This window comes from Drosophila yakuba, chromosome X (assembly GCF_016746365.2).
Source record: "Drosophila yakuba strain Tai18E2 chromosome X, Prin_Dyak_Tai18E2_2.1, whole genome shotgun sequence".
Classification (NCBI taxonomy): domain Eukaryota; kingdom Metazoa; phylum Arthropoda; class Insecta; order Diptera; family Drosophilidae; genus Drosophila; species Drosophila yakuba.
Genome location: NC_052526.2, coordinates 18,669,237 through 18,690,405, shown reverse-complemented (window position 1 = coordinate 18,690,405; position 21,169 = coordinate 18,669,237). Strand labels below are relative to the sequence as shown.

General features: G+C 41.3%; 1 protein-coding gene across 4 annotated transcripts in view; it reads left to right on the top strand.

The window, feature by feature from the left end:
- LOC6525937 (tyrosine-protein phosphatase non-receptor type 9) overlaps nucleotides 1–19,815 on the top strand; it is a 31,835-nt gene extending 12,020 nt beyond the window's left edge. For 2 of the 4 annotated variants that reach the window (XM_015191062.3, XM_002101721.4), the window contains exons 2-8: nucleotides 2,944–3,360; nucleotides 3,433–3,663; nucleotides 16,488–17,392; nucleotides 17,455–17,615; nucleotides 17,679–17,908; nucleotides 17,978–18,185; nucleotides 18,247–19,815. In XM_015191062.3, coding sequence (XP_015046548.2) covers nucleotides 2,944–3,360; nucleotides 3,433–3,663; nucleotides 16,488–17,392; nucleotides 17,455–17,615; nucleotides 17,679–17,908; nucleotides 17,978–18,185; nucleotides 18,247–18,473 — 2,379 coding nt within the window. In that variant the 3' untranslated portion in view covers nucleotides 18,474–19,815. Of the gene's footprint in view, nucleotides 1–1,116; nucleotides 1,330–2,943; nucleotides 3,361–3,432; nucleotides 3,664–8,484; nucleotides 9,306–16,487; nucleotides 17,393–17,454; nucleotides 17,616–17,678; nucleotides 17,909–17,977; nucleotides 18,186–18,246 lie in introns of those variants that run through there. The other 2 variants (XM_015191061.3, XM_015191060.3) reach the window with 2 other exon arrangements.
- Nucleotides 19,816–21,169: the final 1,354 nt, after the last annotated feature.

Genomic DNA, 21,169 nt, shown 5'->3' with positions numbered 1-21,169 from the left:
GTCGCTGTTCCAGACTCCGTTGCGATAATGTATTCGTAGAAAGACGCGAGATAAACAAACGTGATCGCTGGGAAAGAGGTGAGGATCATAAATACGATGACGCATACCATCGCTCACCTCTCTTTTGGGTCGACATCATCCGAATCCGTTTCAAAGGAATCCCTGGACCCGCACTGTGGAACAAATCACATGCCATAAACGGAAATACGAGAAAAAATTTGGAGTGATAATGACATAAGCTATCCATTATCTTTAGCCATAAAACATTTTCTACAGAAACATCATTTCAATATACGTCTTAACTTTTCTCGTAAAAAAAAGCTTGCAAAAATGAATGACTATTTTTCAATATTTGTCGTGAACTTGCACTTTTTTTATTTGTGTTGCAAAAAATACTAATTAATTTATGACAATTCGCACGAGAACGTGAGCTGCTAGGGTAATTCATGCTAATTGATAGGCTTCGTTTCATTGAATGGGAACTTCTGCGAACTCTGCGCGCAGATAAAAAGCTCGAGTTCTCACGAACACAATTTGCTAGATAACTTATCGCTTGGCGCAGCACTAATCAAACATCGATGTTATCGCCGATCTGGCCCACTGTGCACCGGTCGAAGGGTGACATATGGTGGCTTCGGTTCCGTCTCCGTCTCCGTCTTCGTCGCCTTCTCCGCCTCCGCCGGCGACTCCCGCATGACTCAAATTGTTAGTATGCCTCCGCTTGGCGCCGCCCGCGTCTCCGCTTCCGAGAAAACGCTCAACGTGTTCTCTGCCCCTGCAGTTCGTTAACCGCAGCAGCGCAGCGGCGTTGCACTTGGCGAAAATCTCTACAAGTCATCTTTAAATGTGATAATCCTCTTAGCAAATTGTAAGCATCATGCGATTCTATTTTAAAACGGAATCGGTAATGACTTTAGTAAATGTCTCACGTAAAACTGGTTGGATCTTAACGGAAGACCTGCGTTTCTCCCGGTGTATCTACTATCAGTCAGTCCAGTCGATGACGATGACGACGCCGACAGCGCTGTTTTCCGCTCTGCCCGACGATCGAAGCCAAGTGGTCGCGACTGTTTGCAGTTTTCAGTACCCAAGAAACTTCGGACGCGGCGTGTCGCGAAAAGGGAAGTGCAAATAGTGGCCAATAGCGAATATCGATTAGAAGAGACTCCATCCATATCTACATACATACATATTTCCCTGCCCCAAGGATATATCCTAATTTTTGTTCAGGTGTCTTGCTAGTGCGAATGATCTATCGGTGACTTGAGTTGTGAACTTTAAAGACAGACCATGGTGCATCTGTATCAACGACGTCGCAACCGCGAACAGGTGGGTTACGATCTCCGTTTCAATGGGCTCCAAACGTTCCATTCAGTTCCGTTCTACGTTTTGTAATGTATATATAGATAAATACATATATGTATATGCTCGTGTCTGGCATATGGATTGTCTAATTAGTTGGTGCGGAAAATCGCTAGAATAGGGAATCAATTTCCAGTTGATGAAATTCGCACCTGTTGTTAAGCGTAAGCGAAAAAGAACCGGCGCAGAATAAACATTGGAAATTCAATAACGAGAGAGTCAGATAAAGAAATAAAGCCTCAATTGGTTCCCCAATAATGACGAATTGCTTTAATTGAGCAATTCCCACAAGCTTATAATGTTTTAATTTCGTTGATCCGACACTTTGGTGGCGCGAATCGTATTGCATTAACCTTGATAGGAAACGGGGTCAAAAGAAGCAACCAGAATGACGATTGACCCATTAAGAAATGAATGAAACTTGCACTTTTCACCAGAAGTACATATGTACAATGTACATATGTATATTATTATCACCCAAAGATATAATAACAATGATGTATATATACGGAAATTGCCAGACGGAGAAGATTAGTCGACTGAAAGCGGAAAAGCCAAAAGGTGGCACATTTGTTGATATTTCCCATTTACACACTTAATCTCGCCCCATTTCGAGGCAGATAAGGTGGGCCACAGTGCATTGGCATTGCACAATGTGCATACTATATACATAGTGTACTATATATGTATGTACATACATATACGATAATACGGCAGCCTTATAGGCAATGATGTGATCATAGGCGTGAGCCATTAGCTCGAAATGAAAGATGATCACCGTGTTTAATTGCACAGCATCACGAAGTCGTGAGAACACAGAGTTTGCATCACTCCATAAACTGCACAAATTTACGATCCGCGGGCTCTGAACTAGTTCCGCTGATCATAAAGTCGGCGGTTTTATTGATCTGCAAGCCGTTGGGCAGTCCAATTCAATGCCCATGAATCAAATCAAAGCAATGGCAAAGCGGAAACTAGTTGACCACTTAATGTGTGTCAGAGTGGCCGAACTAGTTCCGTAATTTAACCAATTGTCGTAAATTCACTTGCTTATGATGGAGGTCCCATCGCAGTCTAACCCGTTCTCTCACTGCAGATGCATTTAATGAGGCTATCTTTTCAGATCTCCAAGATATTGACAAAGATACTGGATTCATGCGATAAACTCGTACCGTCGGAACTGTAGTGTACTTGTCCTCATAAATTCGCAATGTAATGGAATTGAATCACTCTTTAAAGATCTTTTGCTGCTCCTACAATACACATTGATAACCATATTTTATATATAAAACTTGTTTCTGAAAACACCGCTTATATAAAAATATGAATGAAAATACTCAAATTGTGGAATTTCCCTCGGATTTACATTCTGAAAACTTTTATTTTATTTTTCGTAGAACATACACAAAAATATTTATAGTATACCCGTTTTTTTCTCAGAAAAATAATTTACTACAGATCGTAATTACTACGCAACTTAATGAATTAACTAGAAGTGTATTTTGATAACATTGATTTAGGGTTCATAAACAATTCACCAGATAAAGGCAGTCATATTAATATGCATATTTTTGCTTTCAGGCTGTGAAACAATTCATTGATCTCTGCAACAATCTGGGTGCTAACTGCAGCACGACGACAGCCACATCCCCGTCAGCTTCCTCCTCCTCAGCCAGCAGCACGCAGAACTTAATAGCAGTAGTGCCGCCACAGTTGCAGCAGCTGCAGGTGCAATTACCGGCGCCAGGAGGAGGGGCAGGTGCAGGAGGAGGAGGCGGAGGTGGTGGTGGTGGTGGTGGGGGCGCAACGCCTGTGAGACGCCACATCTCGCATACGACAGCCGTCAAGTTTCTGTACGCCCGTAAATTCGATATACCGCGAGCGGTCTCGCTGTACGAACAGCATGAACAGATCCGCCTAAAGGAGTATCTCTATAACATTGATCCGGATGTGGAGCCCTTGCGCTCCGAGTTGCAGACTGGCAAGTTCACAATCCTGGTGAGTGGTTACATACATTTCCGCATCTACAGCAGGAATGCGTTGATAACCAATTTCCGTTTCTGATTTCAGCCCGCACGCACTTCCAGTGGCGCTGCCATCGCCCTATTCACCGCCAATCGACACAGTCCGCTGAGCGTTTCGCACACAACCACGCTGCAGGGCATCGTTTATCAGCTGGACAGTGCGCTCCAGGATTCGGAGACGCAGCGCGCCGGTCTCGTTTTTATCTACGACATGAGCGGCTCCAAGTATTCCAACTTTGACTACGACCTCTCCCAGAAGATTCTCACACTGCTCAAGGTGAGTTTCGATCGGCCAGCGTGGCATACTTTCGGGCAGCTATCGCTTAATCTCTAAAGGGATCAGGAAACTATATAGCAAGTGAATCTCTATGAAACATAGAGCTTAGATGAACCAATCTGAACTTAGTTTTAAACTGAACATGTTGTTTTTAATTGAGCAAAGTTGTAAAATTTCTAAGCTTAAGGTTATAAAGTATGGTTTAGGAAAAGATATACTTTTAGGATCTTCCAATGGTTGCTAAATGCTAGCAGAAATATCATCAATGGATACATGTTCATGTTAAACTTCTTGTTTTAGTTATCTGATTTAATGTAGAAGATGCTCTCGAATTTCGTGCAATCATGCAAAACTAGTTTCATGTACTTGTCGTTCGAGAGTTGAGTCATTAACATAACCATTTAAACAGAAAAAAAACTTTTAAACATGTTCTTAAACATACATGATGACGAATCCGACACATTTCCAGGTGGCTCGTCTGTCATCACAGTGCCTGCCCCCCTGCAGTTTTGCCCCATTGTGCCGCACTTCCGGCTCGTGGCAAGTCAAAAGTCAACGCAACCCAATCCCAGCTTGCCCCACAAAGGCACGAAGCGTGGCTCACGGCGGCCTCTGAAATTAAAATATTAAACATGCCTCTATTAATGCAAAAGATATTTCCCATTTGCTGTGTGCGTTTTTTCATGTGCCATATGCGCATATATGTTTTTTGTTTTTTTTGCTGTTTTTTATCGTATCTGTGAATCAGTATACGCGCATCCAACTATCCGTGGTTTCTGTGCCAAGTGGCCTGTGGATTCTCTATCAACGGAATGGCGGAAAAATGTCTTCAAGCTGAAAATTTCTGTCTCGTTTCGTTGGCTTTTCATGTCATGCGTCAAATGTATTTCTTCTATTTTTTTTTCATATTTACTTTGTGGTTCACGTTGATTGAAAGGAAGTGGGAGGGATCCATGGAGTCGGTATTGGGCAAGTTCTTAATTTATCTCGCTTTTTTGGGTTGTTGTTGGTTGGCTTCTAAATTGTCTTTGTTTTGTAGCAAAAAGAGCTTACAAGATAATTTGGAAGTTAAAATCAGCTTAATTATATTTCCTATTCTTCCATAGCGTACTGCCAATTATAGATTGTGTTAAAATGAAAACGTATGACCCTTTCTATGGGAAATGTTGTTGTTTTAAAATTGCTTTGAAAACTATTAACTGTAGGGCCTTTGAGTGCTGTTGTGGCGTTCTCTATTATTCCGCTTTTCCGCTCATAAAAGTTAGTTATTCGCATTGTTTTTTACATGAACTCCCATGAAATATTACTGTTGTACCTGACTCGGAAATCCTTGTTGGTGGAAGTAGTTGAGTGCACACAATCAGCGCTTAAACAAAAAAAAATACCTAGAAACCCCACTCTAAGTACACACACCCCCATACACACACACGCACAAGGTGGAGATGAGTGGTTGCTGGTGGGCGGTGGTCCTGCGGGTGGGCGTGGAAATCGCAGCATGCCGCGCGTGGGCGGAAGCATTCGTCTGCCCACGCGAGCAGATGAAAAACAACTACTGCTGGCGAAGTCACACAGAGTAAGACGTAGTTTTGATTGGGAACAGCCCACTGTGTCACCAGCCCCTTTTCCACTATTTGCTTTAAAGAAATAAGACAACAACTTGCAAACCCAAAAACAACAACAGGTAGCTATCATCATCCCAGTTTTTCTTATTTTTTGTATTTTATTTATTTTTATTTTTTTTTTGTGGCTGCCATTGCTGTCGCGCTGCCTTGTTTTCCATTTCATTTGCGTTCCGTTTGCTCGAGTCCCACATTTTTGTGCTCTTTGCTGTTTTGATGTTTGTCTGGAAATTGCGTTCTACTTGTCGTCCTACTGGCTATGTACAGTTAACAGAGATCGTACCTCGAACGAAAGTATATATACATATATACACATGTATGTAAGTGCTATGAGGGTCCAGAGAAATCGCCGGCCGGCATTGAAAGTCCGCGGACATTGGAGTCTCTCTACATATTTCGCTCAATTTGCCAAAAAGCCTCTTCAGGTATATGTGTATGTGTGAATAAAGATTTACATTGGTGTTTATCTACCTACCTATATTTGTATACATAATCTGCCCACTCAGATGTACAGACTGCGTTAGACAAATGTCAATCGTAATTTGCTATCTAATATTATCTCAAATATTGGTATTATTTCTTTATAGTTAAATAATTAGGAAGAAAGAAAAAGGAAGAAAAAAGCAGGCACTATTAACTTTTACAAAAAACACTTTATCTCTTGTAGGGTTACCACCCACGCTGAATACAATAATTAATTTTAAAATTGTGCTATTGTGGTGCTATTTATGTGTACCCAAGTGTTTAAATACATACCCATCTATATATGTATATGAATTCCATTCTGCTACGAAAATCAAAACGCACAAAATAAAGTTAACAATGAAACCGATTCGGCGTGGGCGAGCTCTTCCCTCGCAAATGGAACGCCACTGGTCAGAGGGAGATGGTTGGATAGGTGGAGGGGTGAGGAAGAGGAAGTGCGGGAGAATGAGAGTGTCCAATAAGCGTTCTCTTTGACGCGTGTCTAAGTCTTTTTTTTCGTTATTTTATTGTTTTGGCTTAAGAGAGAGCGGGCCGCAGATAAATTGCGTTGGCGGTAAGCCCGATGACCGTGACGTCATGGGGATGGAAAGAAAACGAGGAAGAGCGTGGCAACTCTGGCTTGTACCATGGCGCGTATGCGCAATATTTTTGGGGCCATCACGCATACGCAGCGTTGTCGCAATGTGAAGTTGGAAGCGATCGTAGCACGCACACACTCACACACACCCACACTTATGCAGAGCGTGGAATGTGCCCACGCGTTTTCACTCTCACTTTTACGCAGAGAGTGTGGAAGTGAGAGAGAGAGAGACGGTGTTTATGCGTAGCACTGTTTATGAAATCGGGATAAAAAATATAAAAAATAAATTTATTTGTAAACGTGGGATAAACATCAACTTACTTTGATTTGGAATTGAACAAACATGTGAATATGACAAATGCAAAATGTTAGTATTCAATAATTCAAGAAATTGATGGCATAAACCTGGTAGGTGAGAGAGAGCACGGAGAGAGCAAAGCTTTAAAGCGCGCTCTTTTTCGCTGTGTCGCTGGTGGCTATCTTACGCTTTTGCTTGATTAACTAATTCAGTTGGCGTGTTCTAGTCGAACGTTATAGATTGTATCCGTAAGCACCCCCTATATCCCAAAGCAAATCTAACGGAAAAGAGCGGTTAAAATGTGCGTACACCTGGATAAGTCATTATTTCGGTGCTTTTTTTTTTCGTAATATTTTTGTGGCCCCGCAATATGTTACTGGCTGCTGCTGCACTTGGCCCACAGACACTTGATCACACAGTGATTGACGGCGGGATAATTTGGTTGTATTTATAGATCGCATCGTTCGTAAGAATATTCGGCGCGCAGTTCATTCATTGTTGCTCAGTTGGCTTAAATACGATGACGCCGTCGATATGTTAACGCTATTGTTATTGTTGGCCACTCGGCTGGCTGACTGGCTAGCTGCTGTTTTGTGTTATTTTTATAACGTGCTTTTTGTTGCCACAGCCGTTCGACATTGACGCAAATGTTTAGACCAGATTCGAGCGTCTAAATGCAAATTTATACACCAGAAACTAGAGAATTATACGCCCTCGGAACGTGGATTACTCCATTTCCGCATTACAAGAGTGGTTCCGGAAAATCCAAACAGAAATTCGCCAAAAAATCATATAGTTTTTGTGAAAATTGGTGGCGTGTTAGTTTTGTTTATTTATTAAATACCAACCGTTACAGTACACTGTAAATACAGTAGTCACACCACTCGGCTGTTAAACGTGGGAAGTTGGATTTTAAACAAATTAACTGACAGCATTGCGTAATTCATATTTTTGGACTGTTTATAAAGAAAACAACCTTTTTTTTTTTTTTAAAAAAACCGTTGTGTGGCTAGAGTACTTGAAGAGCTTATCTTATCTAAGCAATTAGTATTTTTGGTTGATTTATGGTAGCTATTTCCTTCTACTTAGTCGGGTAACGCGTCCAAAGAGAACTTACCTAATCTACGAACGAACGTTGGAGAATTCCGAAGGCACAGTCATAATGCACAGGTCACTTTTGTGTGTGTGTTTTTTTTTTTGTTGTGACTTGAAGCACCTCTCCATATGAAGTGAAGCGTATTTTGTTCAATGACTTGATGACTATTTAAACACTTTATTTGGCAATTTCCAGCTGAAACGATTAAGTCATTTATACAAACTCAGAACTGAATGTTTTCATAATATCTCTATATTTTCTAAGTTGGCAAGTCTGTTTAGTACTGTTTGGTATTAGTTGTGTTAATGAATTTAATTTTATTGAGTAGCCTGAGGCTTTGAATGTCCTGCTTTCTAAGCGGGGCTGGCAACCCTGTTTGCCAACTTCAACCACTTGAGCCACCCACACGCGAGCAATCGACAGCTGCATCGCATGCAACCTTGCACTCGCAAAAAACCACCCTTAGCGCCACTTTGGCTCTCACCTTCGCTCTCGCGCTTCCTTTCTCCCTCGTCCCTTGCTCTCCCAACAACCCCCTGGCGTCCACCAGGGTTGCCAGAGAGAGAGGGCGAGCGCTGTCCGATGGTGGTGGCAAAAAGAAGAGAGCGCGTGCGCCGAGAACGCAGCCGCAAAATAGCGAACGAGAAAAAAATAGCAGGAAAAAAAGCAAAACGAAACGAAAAAAATAAAATAAAGCAGCCGCAGCAGTCAGACGTAGTTCAGCTTTCCACGGCGACGCGCAACAAACAAACGACATAAAGAAAAGCGAGAAAATCCAATGAAACGCAGCGGCCAAGAAGAGACAACTCAGAGGCGTAGGAAAATCGAAATATTGAAAAACTGAACGAACGCAAGAAAGCCAGCGATATGCTTTCCAAATTGTTGCTTAATCGGAAATCCTTCTGCTAAAGTGCTTTAACATTCTTGTGTTTTATTTTTTTTTTTCCAAGTGCAAAGAAAAGTGGAAAACTCTCGGTGCGTGAGTGTGCGCTTGTGTGTGTATGTGTGTATCTGAAATCAGCTTTAGTTTGTTGAATGTTTCATACGCACTTTGCAGCAACAAATTCGCGGATTGCAACCGGTGGAAAAAATACACAAAAATATCAAAAAGTATTGGGCAAAAATGGACTACGGAAATAACAACTGAAATCCCAGGCTTAATAAGAATATAGAACCCGATCTCAAATGCGTATTTTTGTTTTGTTTTTTCCCCTGTTGAAACCCCAACAAACCCAACCCAACCCCCGTGTGTCTGCCGTTTAACCCACAAAAAAAAAAAATAGAAAGATAAAGAGAGGATGTGCATCCATCCCATTGTGTAATGTGGCAAATCGGCGAGAATCAACACGAAAAACACGAAAAGATATAGCAACGCAAGCAAAAAAGTTATGTAAAATTGTTCAATTGAAAGTGCACGCAATTAGCATTTAATTGTGCGAACCAAACTATATATTACAATAAAAATCTGAATAATTAGACAGCGGCGGTGGCGGCAACAACAACAACAATAGCAACAACGCGGCAATCAACAACAATCCATAACAACGCCAACGCGCGACTCAGGTATATGATTATACAGATACAGATACAGCCGAGCTGTATATACAAATATGCATATATATATATATACATATATTGTACTGGCGATATGGACAGATATGTATATGTACAATGATATATTTATATATATCTCCATATGTATGTACTTGTCGCTTATATGGACAGAGAGTCGCCCCCTGAATGATTTGTAAAGACCTCGCCAAAAAACATTTCTATTTGCTGTTTTCGCTGTCTTTTGTTTTCAAGGAAATCTATTTTTTGTTTCTCTGGCTATTTGTAGACACCAAACATTTGATTTTAATTTGAATTTTGCTTATGATTCATTAGCCTGCGCTTTCGCAGTGAATCACGTTTAAAGTTGATCGCGGTGCTTAGGTAAATCACAGCTACTCCATCGTGATTAATCAGCAAGCGGCCGAAATCTCGCGGATTTGAGCCCTTGTGGTGGTATTCAATTAGCTAATGCCAAATGCTTTGTAGAGTGTAGGGGTCGTTGTGCCAAAGTAGGTCAGCTAATTGGGTTGGCACCCGGCTGGGTGCGAAAGTACTGTTGACAGGGGATACTTCCTTTTCCGAGGCCATGAAAATTGAATAGGCAAATCCAGCATGAAATCCAAGATGTATTTATAGTTTAGAAATTAACAAAAAGTCTAATCGAAACTACCTCAAATGAGTTCTCAATTTTCACCCATTAAACAAAGATATTTAGCCAGTTGTTATACAGAACTTATGTTGATTGGCAATCAATTTAATCGCTTAGCCAGTTCATAGAAATAATATTGATAACTTAACTGCTTATTAACAAACGATATTGATACAACTTGTGCCACTTTCAAGTTGTTTGCACTGACAAGCAATCTCAAGATACCCAAGAGACACTTTTTCTAACCAACGGCTTTCCGAAGCAAGCTGCCTTATGCAGATACTGTATCTTTGGGGTTCTTTGGACGACCATCAATGGCAGGTGATATGCGACTTTTGTTTTCCTTGCGCTTACCTGTCCTCTCCGGCTGTTTTCATTGGCACAACAAAAGCTGCTGCGGCTGTCAGAGCTTGACAAAAATCAACAACAACAACAATAAGAACAACAAAAAGAAGCAGAACAACAACAATGGCAAATATGCCAATAATACAGGGGCTAAAGCGGTAGAACTAGGAGCAGTACGAGGAATGAGGAGGAACAAGTGGAGGCAATCAAACACAGCTGTTGGCGTTCATTTCACGGCGCGTAGACATTTTTTTTTTGTGCTGCCACTTTTTACTTCTTACCTTTTGATTTATATCCCCCGATGTCTGCTCATAGTTGAATGTGTGTGTGTGTGTGTGTGTGTGTGTGTGTGTGTGTATGTGTGGGCTATGTCCATGTCATTTTTGTATGTGCCAGAGAAAGAGACCCAGTTACAGTGCGTATCAGAACAGTTATCAGAGATATCAGAATTTGAAACATTTATGGATTAGGATTTCAACTTTCCACTGGGATCAGAGTTATCTGTAGTATAGTGTATTTATAAAGCCCTATTTAAAGCTATTTAATTAGAAAGTATAAAGTATTTGATCAGAAATCCAAACTATCGATCTTAGTAATCGATTCGCATGAATATCAACTATCATTAATATTTGTCACCTGTTTTGAAGGCAAATAATTTCTTTGATGAATGACAAACTGGACTGCTTGCACACTTTATGATAAATAGCACATTTATCGATTGCGACCCTTCGACCTTAGTATGACAAATGTTTTAAGTATTTACTTCGTGTCTCGAAGGTATTTTCAATTGATTGGCTTGCGGCCTTATATCATACCGGGCAAATAAGCCTCGATTCGGTTGGGATCTCCCACAAGTGTGTTTGTGTGTGTGTGTGTGTGTGTGTGTGTGTGTGTGTGAGTGAGTGCCGTCAGTCAATCAGCATGAAGAGCTCTCCAATTAGCATGGCTTAGCCTGAGCCATCAAATATTGATTCCCCTTGCGGATATCTTCGACTTCTCTTTAGCGACTGTTCCACCTGCAGCCGAATAATATTTATTATTTATTTTGTGTACGGCTTAAGCTTTTTTTGCCCCTGACACATTGTCATTTTGTACCTTTCTTTCTACTTGAAAACCTTTTCATTGCAAACATTTCTGGCTTGGCTGGTTTTTATTTTTGAGCTGTACTTTGTGATGGAAAATCCATAAATAGCCGCACGTAATTTACTGTGAACAAAGAATCTCTATATTTAGTTTGTGTCTTTTTTTTTTATATTTTTCAAAATGTATACGAATTTTATTCTTCAATTAGATAATTGAATAATGCTGATTAATCATAACTTATCGATGGCCATTTCCCATGATCTTTTGGCCCCACGTTCGCTTATTCATTTGTCTTTAAGCCTCTTCTTCCCTTCGCTTGCGTCTCTTTGCCTGCTGGTTTATCGGTTTGTTTGCTGTGCGTGCCGCTTTCGCCTTTTTTGGCCAACGCCGACGACAAATTCGTTTCATGCCCAAAGACGGGAACAAGCTTAAAACGCATTACCAATTTTGGCCATGGCTAATTTCACATATTTATTTATTGTTTCTCGCCCCCCCCCCTTTGAATATGTGGAATATGGCTGAGAAATGAAATAGGCAGTGAATAGGCAAACATTCCCGTTGTCTTTACTTCACTATTTGTTGGTACCGCGTGGCGTATACTTGATAACATTTTGAACTTTTGTGGCGTCGATTCCGCAGAAGTTCCTGTCTAATTGGCTTCCTTGTGAGTGAGTCCCACTTGACATTTGTCTAGATTGCAATTAAATGTCATCTCATGGATTCAATGGAAAATGTGCCATACGCCATTTCGGGAATTTCCAAAGGCGTGACCACGTGTAAATCGTCTTCCGATCGCGGAATTCAAGGGATTTTACTTAATTGGGTGGTTTTTGTGAAAGAAATAATAACTGATTGCTTATTAGCTACACAGTAACTCTTTGATTGGATTGATCATAATGAAATTTGTAATTAAACTAAATTTGAATTCCTGCGTCAAATTCCTAGAAGGCAGCGGAATAAGCCAGCTTAGTTTCATAATTCTGCGTATAGACTGAAAGTGGATTTTGCCACTCGAGCTGGGCTGTTATACACTGAAGTCAATTTTCTGAAAATACATTTTCTCAACGTTACTCAAACAGTGTTGGAAAGTTCTATTGCATCAAGTGGTGGCCATGCTTAAGTTATAGTGTTGAAAAGTTAGTTTCTTTTCATTTGAAATTTAGATAACTGCACTGTATTGCGTACTATGCTACTAATCATTTCTTTCTGTGCATCTCAGTACCGCCAATGCTGCTAATTTTAGCTTTAGCCCGGAATAAACTTCATATAACAATATACAATTTTGCCGGCATCCCACACACTTCTGCGGACATGTAACGAGTTTTCATTCAGGGAAGTGGGAGGCATAAGGACACAGTAGACACTGTAGACAACACAGTCGGGATGAATCGGGAGTAAAACGCATGCCAAGGCACGTTAAGTTGCCCACTTGAGTCCCATCAGGAAAATTCCTACTGTGTTGTTAGTGCCTTGCCTCCCCTAGCCGCCGGGGGCGTGGCATGGCGACGGGGAGGCGGAGGGGAATGGAATTGATGGGGGAGAGAGAGTGAGCGCGGAGTTGCGAAGGTGGATGCTTCAAGTTTGTCCCAAGTTTCGTTCAACTTTTGCGCAGACTTCTTGGCCCTCAAGGCAAATAATCTGGCCAAGAACAGCAGCAGCAGCAGCAGTATGTACATGGTGCTACCTACCATTCCAATATTTTTTCTCTATATTTTTTTTGTTTATTTCATTTTTTTTTTGTATATTCCGTGTGCCGTGTTTGTCAATTAAATGTGTGCATGAATGGTGGGGTGGCTGGCTGAACATTGTGATTGTTATTATTGGATTGCCTGCTATCTCAGCGCCGCCAGCCCCCCAATTGGATTCTAATTGGATGTGGGAACAACCAGAAACGGGGGGGGGGGAGAACGCGGGGAGAAGGGCGCGGGGTGAACAGCTGGGCTTGTGACCCTGAAATGCCGGGCGACAAGTTCGATTTTTGTGCGTTCTTCGCTTTGCTTTCAGTATATATTTCAGTATAACATTACACGATGCGATACAACAAATGAAAACAATCAAGTCGCCAATTATGACTCATAAGCACCCCTAAAGTTCACATGCGAGAAGAAAAAATATGAAATGAAATGTTATACAATATTTCTTTATTACTTTTTGTTAACCCCATTCAAACTTCCTGAAGGCACGCACCTTGGGTTATTTATTATTGGCCAAGTTACGGGGGGAAACGACCAAATTAGGAGGGAAAAGTCGATTATTTATTGCCTCTATTGAGTGCTGCTGATATGCAAATTGGACAACTTGAGGACATGGGAACTACTTTCTCCTGCTGGACTCCCAAAGAAAAAGTAGGAAAGCAAAGTAAGCTAAATAGTAATAAATATTGTTGCTTACTTTTGAGTAACTATTTGCATAGTCAATTTAAGGAGTAGCTCATGATTGCTTAAGCAAAGGCATGTTTATCCTAAGTTTTTTATTATTATTATTGATTCACCTAGAAGCGTGGGATTATTTTCATTAATTCTACCTGTGCTTTGTAGATTATTTATGGGATTTATTGGGGATATTCAGTATGCAAATTGCACCGCTGAAGGGCATGGGATAATTTCACAGACTGCCACCTGATCCTGAAAAGCAAGACGTGCCGATTAAAACTGCAAGTACTTAATTAAGAAATTTTAAGGGTCTATTGAAATATGAGATTCAAAAAGGAAAAAGCATTTATGCGGCATTATTCCAACAGGAGCCAAAGAAAATGTCTGCGGAATAAATGGTTATTATGCATTCAAATTCGTTTTGAAGAGAATTTAAAACAATATTGCATACTTTTCAGCATCCATAGTCTCAGATGAGTGTGTGTGTGTATGTGTGGGTGTGTGCTGGGATCAAAGTGAAAGTGCACACGGAAACAAACCTAAAGGCAAAACAAAAGCATGAAAAGCGGCAGAAGGAGGGTTCAAAAGTTCGTGAAGTGAAGATGGAGGTGAAAATTGAGAGGGAGAAACGGTAGATGAAAGGAAATCCTATTTCTTATGGAATTTAGCATGGCATGTTTTGCAGGATGTCCGATACGCAGTCAATTAAATCGCAATTTTTTCACTCACTTTCACAACTGCAGTGCTCAAGGAGCTCAACTTCTTATGTATGTGCTGTATGTATGTGTAGGTATGTACGAGTATGTGTTATTGTGTACGATTTGATGATGCAATCTGCAGTCGTAGGAGAAGAGAAAGGAGTCCACGAAACGGGGACGGAACAGTATAAGCCAGTATAATTGAATATGTTGGCAATTAGGGCTTTAAACGGAATTTATTGAGCCAACAGAGGATGCACAAAGCGAAACAATAGGGGGGGAAACGATGGAGAAAAGACAATATTTTTTTAGGTAAACTGCTGAAAGAACTTTTAATTAAATTTTCCACAAAATCGCATGGATGTGTGTGGATCTGTGTGTCACTGCGTGTGTTTGAGTGTGTGTGTGTGTGTCCATATTGGTTGTGATTGTGCGTTTAATTAAAGTGCATTTGCTGTCGCTGTTGTTGTTGTTATTGGTTGGTTGTACCGCATTTCTGTTGGATATATGTGTGTGCACATGTACATACATACATATGTATGTATGCACGTATTTTTTTTTTGCCCACTGTGCTTGCTGACCTTAATCTGCTGGCTGCACTGCTTTTGGGGCCAATAAACTAAATAATGATGGCATGGATGATATATATACGTGTGTGCACATACTTCGAAAAGCAAATATAGCTTGAAAGAACGAGGAAACACCACCCACAACCCCTTTCTCTCTTTTATCTCTCTCTTTCATCTCTATCTCTGTCTCATATTCAACTTTCTCGCTCTTGCGCTGCAAAATCACATTTCACCTGTGAGTGAAGCCAAGTTTTCCACTTGTTGTTTTTGCTGTATCTCAATGTGCCATCGACGAAAAATGCCGCAATGAAATTTTCTCAACATTTTCCCAACTGGGTGAAGGTTGCCGGTACTTTTGCCCCCATCACCATCACCACCACCACCCACTTTTCCTTCTTGTTCACCGAACCGAACCGTTGTATGTTGACGCAGTTTTCTTTTAGCCACTTAACCTGGCGGTCTTTCAACTGAATCAAAGCTGCAATACTTAGCCAAAAATATGAACTTATAATTGAACGTAATATTAACTATTTATATGCATATTGAATACGCCTAAAATATTTCTAGTCACTTAAGATTGTTTGTCAGTTCATTAAAGTTATAAGCCAAAAGCCATCACATCGCCATTTTCTATTTTAAATTACTTCAATTTCTTCATAAGTTCAGTATCTGTTTACTTCTCTTCTGTTCACTTCTGTTTACAACTCATTTTGGATCATCCGATAGATGGAAATGTCTGTAATTGAAAGTTCAGTGAAAGGTTGTTATCTCCATGTTTTTCAAAGGAACTGACGATGGGGAGCTGAAACCAAAGCATTTCATTGCGTTGCGTGTTAATTAATAAATGCAAAGTTTTTAGCCGGAACCACAACTTGCTTTATTGCACAAAGGTTTCCCTGGAAACTGACTACAGCTACGCGTGGACATTTCCACCCATCTACCCATTGCTATACCAAATGCAAAATCTAAGCTGCGCAGTTCTGGGGAAAAGTGCAAGGGTCGAAACTGAACATTAAGCACAAATGTCAACTGTCACAAATTGATTCCACGTAAAATGAAATACGATGAGTTTTCCATCGAACGTACATACATGTACATTGTATATCTTTGAAAACTTCCTGGAAAATTGCTGCATGCTTCTCTAATTAGCTGCTTACAGTTCAATGTACATTAATCTTACTTTTAATCATGCCTTTCGTGTGTCAATTAGTAAATGAAGTCAATAAGAAATGGCGCAACTAATTAAAAATATACTGAGCACCATGGCCATTGAGAGATGCACTAGTAATTGATCAAAGGATAGCGATTTAATGAGATTTTGTAAGCAGATTGTTAGGAAACATTTAAATACACAAGAAGTTCTAACTAGAGAAGTTCTATCGAGAGTTTTAAAAAAAACGAAGCTATCACAGAAAATCTAACTTCGCCTTTACGAACCTAGCACTAATCACAGAACCATTGTTTGATCCTTGCAGGGCGGCTATCCGGCGCGTCTGAAGAAGGTGCTGATCGTGACGGCGCCACTGTGGTTCAAGGCACCCTTCAAGATCCTGCGTCTGTTTGTGCGCGAGAAGCTGCGCGAGCGAGTGTTCACTGTATCGGTGCCTCAGTTGGCGCTGCACGTGCCGCGCAAGGCGCTGCCCATTCACTTGGGTGGCACGCTGGAGGTCGATCACGCCACATGGTTGCTCAGCTGCCGCCAATCGATGACGAATCGTGAGGACGAGCTGCTGGCCAATATCGTGGGTGTGGGCGGTGGATCCGGATCCGGTTCAGCAGCTGGATCAGCGATTGTGTCCACCAATGGCACGGAAACGGAGGCCGCGACAACGGCAGCCACGATAATCAGCGCCGTCCACCAGTTGGGCGATAATAATACCACCGTGGTGACAGTCAGCAATGGTGTCGGTCCAGCTGGCTCGACAGCTGGCGGAGTAACTGCAGCAGCAACGGCAGCGACGGCGACGGAACCCAACGAAAATATCACAATCAACGGACTGAGTCCAAGCCACCGACAGGCGGCGAACAACAGCAGCAGCAGCAGTGCAGTCACAGCGGCTAATCCCCTCAAGCTCAATACGAGTGGTACCGCGGACAACAATAGTACCATCACGAACGCCACCACAGCTGCTGGAGCAGCCGGAGCAGCTGCTGGCACCACCACCACCACCAATGGCGGCGGCGAGTTCTGGTCAGAGAATCCGCCCAGCAGCGCCTCGTCCGGCTTTAGTGACGATGATAGTCTCGCCGGCCAGGAGGGCGATCCCAAGCCCATTGATCAGATCGTTCAGATGGTGAAGCAGCGCGGACGCCACGGGCTGATTAAGGAGTACGCGGACATTCGGAATAGGGCGCCCGAGGGCACCTTCCTGCATGCGAGGTAAGAATCAATGCAATCTTAATTCCAGATGTCAGCTAATTTACCTTCCCGCATCCTTGCAGAATGCGTGCTAATCTGACCAAGAATCGCTACACAGACGTCCTCTGCTACGATCACAGTCGAGTGGTGCTGGCAAACGAAGACGGCGACGAGCCGTCGGATTATATAAATGCGAATTTCGTCGATGGCTACAAACAAAAGAATGCCTATATTTCAACTCAAGGTGAGCGATGACATACACTTAATCATATGTTTGAACTGTAAGCTAATGGAGTTTAATTTGCAGGTCCATTACCAAAGACATCCCAGGACTTTTGGCGCATGATCTGGGAGCAACATTGTTTAGTTATAGTGATGACGACGCGCGTGATGGAGCGCGGACGCGTGAAATGCGGCCAGTACTGGGAGCCGACTGAAGAAAGTTCCTTAGAGTTTGGCGACTACCATGTGCGAACAATTAGCGTTGAGTGCAACGAGGACTATATGGTTGCCTCGTTAGAATTGAGAAACATAAAGGTGAAGCTCTCTAAATAAGGCAACAATAGCGTATATTATAATGTAATCACTGTGTCATTTCGCCAACAGACTGACGAAGTTCGCAATGTCTCACATTGGCAGTTCACCAGCTGGCCGGACTATGGTGTGCCCAGCTCGGCCATGGCCATGCTGAACTTCCTGCAGAAGGTGCGTGAGAAGCAGGCGCAGCTCGTCCAAGGACTGGGCGACACCTGGGCGGGTCATCCACGTGGACCGCCCATTGTGGTACACTGCAGTGCAGGCATTGGACGCACAGGTGAGTCGTTGACATTGTAGACAATCGCCGTCAGATTTACTAACCGAACTTCTTCACGCAGGTACATTCATCACCCTGGACATTTGCATATCGCGCCTGGAGGACGTGGGCACGGCGGACATACGCGGCACCGTTGAGAAGATACGATCGCAGCGAGCCTACTCCATTCAGATGCCCGATCAGTATGTGTTCTGTCACCTGGCACTCATCGAATACGCATATTCGCGTGGAATGCTGCAGACGGTGGATTTGGCTGGCTTCGATGAACGTGAACCGGACTCGGAGTAGGCTACCACTACCAACATAGTCTTTGGACCGGAAAGCGGACGAGGAAACAACTTGTATACAGAATAATTTTATGTTTTACCATTGCAAATTGGAGTTGTAACTTTCTTCGACTAGATGTTCGTCCTGATATGATATAATATGATATATATGATACGTGAGAAACGATGGGAAGCACAGATAGATTCCGAGACACGGACGACGAGAGAGAGAGATGAAATTGTAGAGAGTAGAGTAAACAATTTACGTTAATCTATTATTTTTTTTTTAAATATTATTACATACCAAGCTATAGTTGTATAGCAAAAACATCTATATATAAACATTATTTAAATTAAATTTAAAGTAAATGAAAAACAAATAGCTAAAAATAAAGAAACAAAAACAAAACCAGCAGCATTAGCAAACAAACAAAAGGCTAAACAAAAGCAAAAACCGAAATTAACAGCGAAGAGTGTTTAACCATGACAAAGTTAACTAGAGTCCGATAAAGTACGGAGTACAACGAAGGCATAAAGGATGAGGATAAGGATAAGGACGAGGACAAGGACAAGGACAAGGATAAACGGGACTGGAGGCCACTCAAGGCGAGCAAAACCAAACAAACCGTCCGGCGGACAGTCGAAATCGTAGGCGGACCCGAGAAGCGGACAAATTTTTGTGCATTTTCCCCCCATCTTAACCAAGTAATCAAGGTGCAGCGGGCTGCGAATTTCCTAAAAGCAACTATGCAGCTGAAGCTGGAGGAGCAACAGGAGCGGCAGCAGCAGCGGCACAGCAGCCAACTAGTTACATAAAATTTATAGCATATGCCTAGATCTACGTACCGCATATAGGAATATGGAATACGTATAACGATTATACAAAAATACCAGAAGAAATCACATTTAAGCACTGTTCAATGTTGTTGCATACGAAAATAGCCCAAAAAGAAGGAAGAGAGATTCATCTTCGCCAGCCCAGCCTCCTGGCCGCATCTCCTCCTGATGTGACCGATTCTGATGCCCGAAAACCCCCACCCCCCCAAAGCTCTCTTCGCTCCCCAAGCTGTTAAATGTGTAATTTTTGTTTTGTTTTTACATATTTTTTTTTTTCTAATTCTTTACGAATATTTATATATAGAGCGTAATTAAGTGTGTCGTGCAGAGAGTCGTAGTGAATTTTACTAAAAATTATTTTACCAACTAAACGTAAATAGTTAAAAGCGCAGAAAGCGAGTATTAAAGAAAAATGAATAAGAAACATATATCTAACATGCCTTCTTACCTACATTTTTCATATATATATATATGCCAAGCGAATCTAAAACGGAATAATAATCGTAATGAAAATAAATGAAGGAAAACCAAACATATTTTGTATTACTTTTTTAAAATACCAAGAAGATCTATATTAAATTATGAATCAAGTCAAGAATGGCAGCTTTCTCGAACAGAAGTAAACTGAAAATGAAAACAAATACAAAAACAAAAGTAAAATAAATGAAAAAAACGAACTCTTAAGTGTAATTATGTGTATGTAATGTCGGTCAGAATGCATTTTCTTCGTGCATCTTTGCGAAAGTATTATAAATATTTACATATAAAAAGAAATTAGGTGCATATACTGCAACACATCTGCAAACAAAAATAAGATAAATATGTACGTTTTTTTTTTTTGTCTCATCATGTTTATATGCATGTATATATACCTACGAGATACATACTCGTATCTAGTATTTTCGGTGCGAATACAAAAGTTGACCGCACTGTGCTCCAAACACACACAACCCATACACAATCTACCACTCACACGTACATATGTATATCATTAGAATTGTAAAAGCTGTGATCAAACCCGAGAATGAAAGATGCAAGTCGAAATTGGAGCCACAGATTCTCCTCGCACAGCCAGTCAGACCACTCAAGTCATACACTCCAATAATATTTAATCGCAGAACCTAAAAGAACAGAACAGAACCATTTTCAATTCTTTCAATGGCCTTTTCCTAGCGAAACAAAGAACAAGAAACAAAAAACCAAAAAAACTAAAAACCTTACCAGATTGCATGATGAATAGTACTCACCTCCCAGATCAGATCGATGGATGCTCTATTTTTATAATGCTTGACACTCGGATCAAACTGCATATAATCCAAAACCAAATTGAGAAGACGCTAAGTAAAGCCGCGATGATAACTATAAATATTTTTTGTAGTCTCCAGGCTTGCAGTGAAGGAAAGAATTTATTTAAAAAAACCAAATATATATATATCTATAAAATAACACATGTATGAAAATTAGCAAAATTTCTTCAAGTGTAATGTAAAATTAGCTAGAGTCACAAGCCTTTGTTTTCCGTTCAAACGAAGTGTAAAGCAAATTACTTAGTACGAGTACGCAAAATGTTGCATGTGTCACGATTGCTTTCAGAAAGCTTTGCAGCGCACAACATGCACCAAAAAATCAAAACAAAAAAAAAAAAAAGAAAGGAGAAAAAACCAAAAACAAACAACCATTCACCAGATGATCGATCCGATCCGATCGATCGATCGATCGATCCAGCCCACCCTTAACCAACTCTTGACTAAATCTATCCACTAGCAGCAGCTACTCCCCGCATATTGAATACTCGCATTTGTCGCACTTGGATAAGCTACCACCACTAACCAACCGGAAGACCACTAGCCTCCACTTAATCCACTTATCTGCCCCAATCCA